Raw genomic sequence first — 8,322 nt, 5'->3', positions numbered from 1 at the left:
AATTTAACTGGACAGTCAATAATGTGAGTGAATATGGGTATTCAGTAAGATCAAGAAGGTTCAAGAGAATGGAGTCACAACCGTCTTTTTATTTCCTTTGCTAGATGTTCGATGCCGCCGCTCAAAAATATTTGAAGCATGTGCCAGACAGGATCTGCCACACAGATAGGAAGACAATTGACTCATGTCTCATTGCATAATCGCCAGCCACTTTCTAAGGAAGATATGTCTTTGTGATGGTAATTATTTTTCGCCATCCTTTCTTATAAAAGGTATAGGTGGTACAGACAGGAGGATGCGCAAATAGAAATTGCGCAAAAAATGCAGAAATAAGATGAAAATTACTTGACTGGGCATACCCGGGCACTAATCTGATATATCTATCAATAAAGAATTATACTTGAAGATTATTCCTTGTTACTTTTATTTGTAGAAATTAAGTGGAAAAGTGATAAAACTGGCTTTCCAGGATGGTACAGTCTTAACCTGTTGAGGACGAGTCCCGAGTATACTCGGGCAAGCGTCTATGGGAAATCTGTGTTGTAGCAAAATCAAACCGTCCTCAACGGATTAAACATTTTCACATGATACAGCTCTGATTTACACTTTTGCACAAATTTCTGCACGTGATTGACTTTTGTTTTACATGCTTTATTATTAAGTGAAATTTAATTTCATTTAATAGATAAATAAGCACAATACAGCCAATACTTTGTATTCTGTTCACGTTCAAAATGAATCTTCAGATTGCTCAGCAAGACGGCGGTGTCCAACATCGATCAGCAAAGGCATAAATGCACCTGTGAAATTCTTTTGTACATAGATAGAAATCTGACAACTGTTTGAATAATTACAGCCAGTTGGTACTCCAGCTCTTAAACCTCCTTGGTAAGATGTAGTCAGTAAATAAACTATTCCACATTGCTATCAGCTAAGCAGAGTGCAGAGATACTGAGACCCATTTTATCAACCAAACTGTTCAGTTGGCTAGAGTCTCACTTTAACCAGATTTAATTCCACGGCTACAGGGGTAAATACAGAACACAATTTGGACAACGATCACTTTGCCAATTTACATCTTGTTTTATTCAATTCATTCTTAATATATTTTACATGTCTTTTACATTGGTAAAAATATCCATCCACAAGCCTTCAACACAGGATAGATATCTTTTGAATGTTACACAACACATCCCTTTAGGGAAAAAAGGCACAACATCATTTTTATACTCGCAAGTCTGGAACAAGAAGAAAGAAACAAATAACATGAAAGTATTTACACAAAGCTTTGCATTCAATGACAAATTTAATCATTTGTACTCAGGTGCACAAGAACAAAATTGTAAAGAAATAAATGCAAATTAAACATTGAATTAGGGATGAATAATCCTTAGTAACATAGGTTATATTCTCACTAAATAATCTTCCATTTCTATGTCTTTAAGTTTTCTTGTACCTCTTCCATAAATTGTAAATGAAAGTGCATGAGAGCACTTCAATGTCAAGAAATGGGGTAGGCATACCTATGTCAGAATGAACTTCACAGAATGGCTTAATAAAGCCAACACCTAGCCACAATACCACTTACTGTAAAAGTGGATATTTTCACATGACCAATCTTTTGCGCTCCGCCGGGTAAGAAGAGTTTCGCATGTTTTTAATTCCGCAGAATCCAGACATCAACTACTGGACTCTATGGCAAGCAAAAATATTTGCATGCTTTTATTTTCGCGCTAGTTTCGGGTTGCACGAAATGCACAAAAATTTCAACACCGCGAAAATTCCCACTTTTACAGTACATTGTTGGAACTTGACTGAATCCCATCTCAACAAAGCAAAGCATACTTCTTGGTTTTAGATACAGCCTTTTACAAGAATAAGAAAATCTACAATTCTTGTCAAAAAAAATAAAACATAAAATAAAATAAAAATGAAATAACAAACAAACCCCCAGAATGTATGGGGTGCAGAACTAGTTGCATACTCCAGTATGGTAGTCAGATGGACAAAATTCATGTAATTACAAGAACACATTGGAAACTTAATGTGGTGCTATATAATGACATGGATTTCAGACTACACAGACACTCAAGTACAGTCATTGTCACATAGTGTGCATGGCACAAGGCAGTTTACATTCTTCTTCACTTTTAAGCAGACACCTGTCAAGGTTTCTTGTAATGTCAATCTCTACGCACTGTAGGAAGTACAGTGGAACCTAGTTATAAAGAGGTTGGATATAACATCAGGGCACCGTTTCAAGAAAGTTGTCAGCTCTGACAATTACCATAGTAACAGTCGGTGACCAGAGCTTCTCATCTAATCAAAACCAAGGATTTACTGAACTTGTCAGAGATTGACAACTTGTCAAGGCTGACAGCTTTCATGAAACGGTGCCCTGATGGCGTACTGTAGCCAATCCCTTTAAAATCCTGTTGATACATCTCTCTGAGAGCTATGTTCTCCCACCCATTCACAGGAAAAAGCATGGTCCACCAATATGGCGATACAGAATCAAGTTATCTCAGATGTACAAATTTGAAAACAAAGGAATAACACATAAGCATGACCCACCTCTACAATACATTTGCACTGGCCTTAAATACCGCTGTCCAAAGTACAGCATTTCCTTGTTTGTTTGTATTTTTTTTTAAATTGCATCCACTTTCATCTGCCACATCTTACGACTCTTGACATGAAACAAGAAATTTATACATGGCAGACAATTCCAACCTAGGATCCTTTTGAAATGATACAGTTTGGAGTTCCTACATTGGTCATGAAATGGCTGAATAAAATGATTAAATTACAAGGCCACATTTCACCTGGGTGGTGAAGTTCTACAGAACTTCAAGACTCTATAATTTTCATGACATTTTGTACACCTTTTCTGTCATACACCCATTACACAAGCTTCACATTCTTCATCACTGCTGAAGCCGACTGAATGAAAATATGACATTGTAGCTGTGGCCAATTTGAAAGAGAATCTCTTGCCATTGCAAGCTTTAGTTTGCAGTGAAAGTAATCACACATATTATAATAATAATATAACATATTAGAAGAGGGTTGACCATAACTAGAGATATTCCATCTCAGATAAAGACAGTTCAATGCCTGTGTGTTGATGAACATGGCTTTTAGTTGTCCAGGTAATGTGACCCAAACACAACCAATTACATGTCTCTGCATATGACTTGTCACAAATTTGATATTTCCTTGATGGAAACACCTTGCCTTTGACTTACGGGAACATCTAAAGCAAAAGAATTCAAAATATAGCCAAATTACAGTTTATCCCTTTAGAATGATGGTCACAGAACAGACATGCATCATTCAAGTCAGCAGCAATCTATCAAGAAATGAGGGGCTAAACCCGGGAATATTAGCGGGTGTGGCTCAAACAGGACACCAGTATCCCCCAGTTCCTACCAGGGCTTCACCTTCCGCACCTTCCTCTCCTGTGGCGTGCGCAGTGTCATGGAGTGTGGGGCGAGGCGCACCGCGCGCCGCGGGTTCCGCCGCACTGCCTGGGACTTGCTGGTCTCAGAGTCGGGGCCGGGCGTGGCCGGGGACAGGAGGACCACATGGTCGTCCAGCGATGGGGAAGGAGCGTGAGATGACCCTCTGAAGATAGGTTCAAGGAAACATAAACGAATGAAAAGCAGACACACAAATAAAGCAATAGGTGAAACTCAAATATACAGTGTAGCGTGAAGATGGACAATATCTCATTTAAGTGGTACACACTGCGCAGGATGCTTCTGTTATAATGACAAATCTATTCCAATCCATCACTGTCGAAGAACGAAAATTTAAACAAAAACAGATTCAATGCAGGGAGATTCAGGCCACACCCTATCATCATGCCAATATAATATAATGGAGCATTTCAAGTCAACGAACATCTGTGTATATGAAACCATGGCGATATTAGTATTCTATTTCTTATCATTACAGCACAATTCTTTCAAATCAGACGAGTTCAACGAACTAAAATACTGAGAAGTAAATCCAATCAGCAAAAATCAGTAGGCATCAAATTACATTTGATGATTGACCTCACACTGATATTTGACCTTACATTTGATAATTGACCTTACATTTGATAATTGACCTTACATTTGATAATTGATCTTACATTTGTAAATTGACCTCAGATTTGATGATTGACCTTACATTTGATAATTGACCTTACATTTGATAATTGACCTTACATTTGATAATTGATCTTACATTTGATAATTGACCTCACATTTGATGATTGACCTTACATTTGATAATTGATTTTACATTTGATGATTGACCTCACATTTGATGATTGACCTTACATTTGATAATTGATCTCTGATTTGATAATTGACCTCACATTTAATGATTGACCTTTGAAGGAAGGGCAGAAAGAGAAAATAAACTGATTCACTCACACATTCAAATTTGATACACACATGCCCGAGGCTTGCCTGATGTAGCAAAAATCTCAAACTGCATTACAATCATTGGAATGTATTTGATAGGAACAGGTCCTCATGGAAAATATACGTCAGTATATTTACGAAAACATGACTAAACTGTCCTCTGGATTTTGAAAAGGGAAAGAGAAGAAAATCATTATCAGATGATGATATTTCAAAGGAATCATTCCTCACCTGGTTGACCTGCTCTGCCCCACTGCGGGTCTCTCTTTGATCTGGGTCATGGTCGTCTCAGCTGCTGCTGCCCTCGTGGGACGCCCCCTTCTACCGCTCCTCGTAGCACTCCTTCCTCCGGAGGCTCCGGTTAGCGTCAGGTTCTCCCCCGGGAGTGGGGAGGGGACAGTTAGGGTGGTCTGGGAGCGGAGATCTGCGGGCACCAGCGGAGGCGGGAGGGGCGAGGCGGTCTCGCGGGTGATGATCTTGCGGGCGGAGCGCCGGCCTCTGGACCGGGTGAGGGGTGGAGAGAAGAGGAAGGAGGGCTGGCTGGGTGGTGGTGTGGCTGGTTGCTCGGTTACTGCATCTAGAGGAACCATCAGGAGTAAATTAGTGTCTGTTACAGCATTGCACAGCTCAGCAATAGTATCTGCACTATGTTGTGATGCAAATTACTGAGAAATTAGACAAATTAAAAAATCATAGTTTTGACATGAAGAAGTTTCTGGCACCTCAACACATTTACCCTCACATCATACAGGAAGAAAGTGACATTTATCCATTTTTGCATTCCAACTCTTCATATGTATTTAATTTGTATCTGATGGATTTGATGTCGAGTCTTTCCTGTACTACCTAACTCTATGGAGAGCTGAAAGTGTAACAATAATTTTGAATTCTTTTTAGAATACCTTATGAGTGGAGCAGAATTCTTGAAAAACATTTCTGCACATAAACAAAACTATGGAAGACATCACTCCCAAAATGCGACTCTCTTCAAAATGAAACATATGAAGAAAGAGAAAGTTAGTGGTCAAGCCTAATATCCCAAGGTCAAGATCCCTGATCCCTGGATAACTCTCACATTCCTCATACACTCACCTTGCTCCTCCTGCTGTTGTTGTCGTTGTTGTTGTTGCTGTCTTGCCTTAATTCTCGGACTGGACCGAGTTGGTGTTTGGGCCTTGGACCTTGGGGTGCGGGGAGATCTGGGCGGAGTCTTCGGTGCAGGCTCCTGAGCGGGTAACGCCTCCCCCTCCGCTGGGCTGGGTTCTGTGGTGTAAGCAGGAAGATAATGACACCTAGAGCTGAAACATTTGTTGCCCACTAACGCAGTTACGACTCTTGATATGGACAGAAAATAGATGCGTTGAATGATCTGACTCGCAGTGATGACAATGGGATGTATTATAACATTTTGTGGTAAGAGCTCTTATCTGAGTTCTTGCTTGGTTGTTCACTATTTTATTGAAATCATAATTTATACCATTAATGCTGGTAAACAATATGGACTCCTACATCTACATCTGTACAATAAATACGTGCAGTTGGAGGCCAATCACACCTTTTATCTGTTTTCTTAGTATTTGAAATGTGATTTTCAAAAAAAAAACACCAAATGTTTTCATCTAGTCACATTAACAGCCTTACATTGCAGAGCAGTATAACTGTTCATATATTCTCATAAACTCCTTTCAGATATACTGTGCAACGCCTGCCATTCCTCAAATCCTGACAAAACAGTATAGAGATTTCAAAGAGTTGTGAACAGTTGAGCAGCAGTTTTTGTCTACCTTCGGCAGTAATCACCACAGCTGTGGCTTGCTCTTCCTCGTCCCTGGACACCACAGACTGGGCGAATGGGACACGGGGCGGAGTCTTCTCCACCTCCCGTTGCCGTAGCGCCAGGCCGGGCGTGGTCTGCACCGACATCTCGGCTCTCTCCGTGGCCTCCGCCGCAGCGGCGCGGAGGTCAGAGGTCAGGCCTGACAGCGGGGAGGTCTGGATGTGGACGCTCTCTCGGACGTGCTTGGGCACGCTTGTGGGTATCTCGAAGACCGCATCTTCACCAAAGTGAACCTGGAAATAGTTGTTATTTTCAAAGAGTTTAATTTCAACGTAGATAAATGGGTGATATACAAATCAATGAATAGTGGAACAGAAAATACATGCATAAACCACTAACATAAAACACTAACGGTGGCCCGGTGGCCCACGGCCACCAAAAATGCACGTCGGGCCACCAAAATTTCAGAAATGGAGAATTTGGTCGGATGTTTGCCTTTGGGCCACCAGAAATAAAAGTTAGTGTGGAGCCCTGCATAAACAAATAAAGAAATAATAAACTACCTAGTACTCTATTCATGACTCAATTCACATACACAAACCCATACAGCAAACAATGACAAAACAAGGAAAACATCTCAGCTAAAGGCTCACGGCATAATATTTTCCTGCTTTATACACAGCTATCTCCTTTGCTAGCTGATTATTGTGATTTTAATTATGAAGCATACACTTCCAGCCACATATTCACAGAAAGTGCACCTGTAACTCAGCAATACATAGGAGAAACTTAAGAGAGATGCATATTACTCAGTTTCACCTTCACTTCCATTCTGTGTGCATCCATCTGTTTGTCCGCACCACGGACGACATCCAGTCCGTCTTCCTCCTCTGTCTCCTCGTCGAACGTCAGCTGCCAGTCCGCCCCCGCCGTCGGGGAAGACTTGTCCAGGAAGGCCTGCTCGATGTCGAGGTCCTGGGAGGCTCTGGGCGGGGTCGGCTGGGAAGTCGAAGGGCCGGCGGAGTCCTCCGCTGCACTGGCGGGATCGGGCGCATCCTTGGAGCTGAACTGGAAGGGACTGAGAGGGTGGATGGGTTGCCGCGGCGACAGCTGGAAGAGGAAGCTGAGAGGTGGCCCGGGGGACGGCGATGTGGACTGCTCACTGGGTACATCTTCATTCTCTGTTGATATTTGCAAGCATGATTCATTGATTTATACAACACTCCTTCATTATTCATTGATTTATATAACACTCCTTTGTGTGTGTTGAGATCTCTCACTGCAAGGTCTAACCACCATCTAGGATATGAGTGGTCATACAGCATGTCTATTGCAAAATGTTTGGTTACTTGCTCTAGCAACACAGTTTATCAATATCTAATTCAAGGCAGCACTTCGAGTATTATACATTGCACAAAAAAAAATCTTTATACTTCCCTATAAAAAGCAATGTTCCAATTATTTGACAAAAATGAAACTGATGACGAAATTTACACATATTAAAACCTTTTTTTACTCATTCATTTTCTGTGATACAATGAGAGTTTTTTGTTTGTGGGGGGGTGGGTTGGGTTTCAGAAAAGTAAAAGAAAAAAAGAATAAACTTACCCCCTGTGTCCATCACCTCAGCCACATCTTCATCTGCATCATTTGTTGCCATGGCGATGGGACTGTCATCGTGACCTGGGCTTGCCCCATGGCGCAGGCTGAAATTGAATGTGACTTCTTCGTCCTCCTCCTCCATCGCCTCATCCACGGCCAGGGAGGCTCCTTCTACTGCAGGCGCTGCTCCCGCACTGATAGCGACCTGTATCCCGTCACCAATGGGCGGGGTCGGAGTATCCTCATCCACAACCCGCACTGGGAAGACGTCATTCTCCACTGCTCAAAAATGAGGAAAGATATGCCACATTACACTGTGCGCAAAGGCAGAAAATCCTAACAATCATACACAGTGGAACCTCTTTAAAATGAGGTATGATATAGCAAGATACCTGATATAATGACTCAGAGGTAATTTTGAAGGTCATATTCCTTTTGTATTCTTTTGTGTTTGTTCCTGATATATCATGATACCTAACATAACCAGTAAGTTTCAGGGGTCCCAATTTAGCTCATTATAGCAAA

The 8,322-nt window shown here is 41.3% G+C and overlaps 1 protein-coding gene across 1 annotated transcript in view; it reads right to left on the bottom strand.

Moving 5' to 3' along the window:
• Positions 1–1,069: 1,069 nt before the first annotated feature.
• Positions 1,070–8,322, bottom strand: part of LOC140238481 (protein ELYS-like) — a 55,445-nt gene continuing 48,192 nt past the window's right edge. Inside the window, exons 33-38 of the mRNA XM_072318385.1 lie at positions 7,804–8,076; positions 7,015–7,376; positions 6,203–6,488; positions 5,511–5,681; positions 4,650–4,995; positions 1,070–3,627 (exon numbers count right to left, since the gene is read on the bottom strand). Of these exons, the coding sequence (XP_072174486.1) occupies positions 3,429–3,627; positions 4,650–4,995; positions 5,511–5,681; positions 6,203–6,488; positions 7,015–7,376; positions 7,804–8,076 (1,637 nt within the window). The 3' untranslated portion in view covers positions 1,070–3,428. The remainder of the gene's footprint in view (positions 3,628–4,649; positions 4,996–5,510; positions 5,682–6,202; positions 6,489–7,014; positions 7,377–7,803; positions 8,077–8,322) is intronic.

Source organism: Diadema setosum, chromosome 15 (genome assembly GCF_964275005.1).
Source record: "Diadema setosum chromosome 15, eeDiaSeto1, whole genome shotgun sequence".
Taxonomy (NCBI): domain Eukaryota; kingdom Metazoa; phylum Echinodermata; class Echinoidea; order Diadematoida; family Diadematidae; genus Diadema; species Diadema setosum.
Note: the sequence above shows the minus strand (reverse complement) of the source record. Positions and strands in the feature narration are given on the sequence as shown.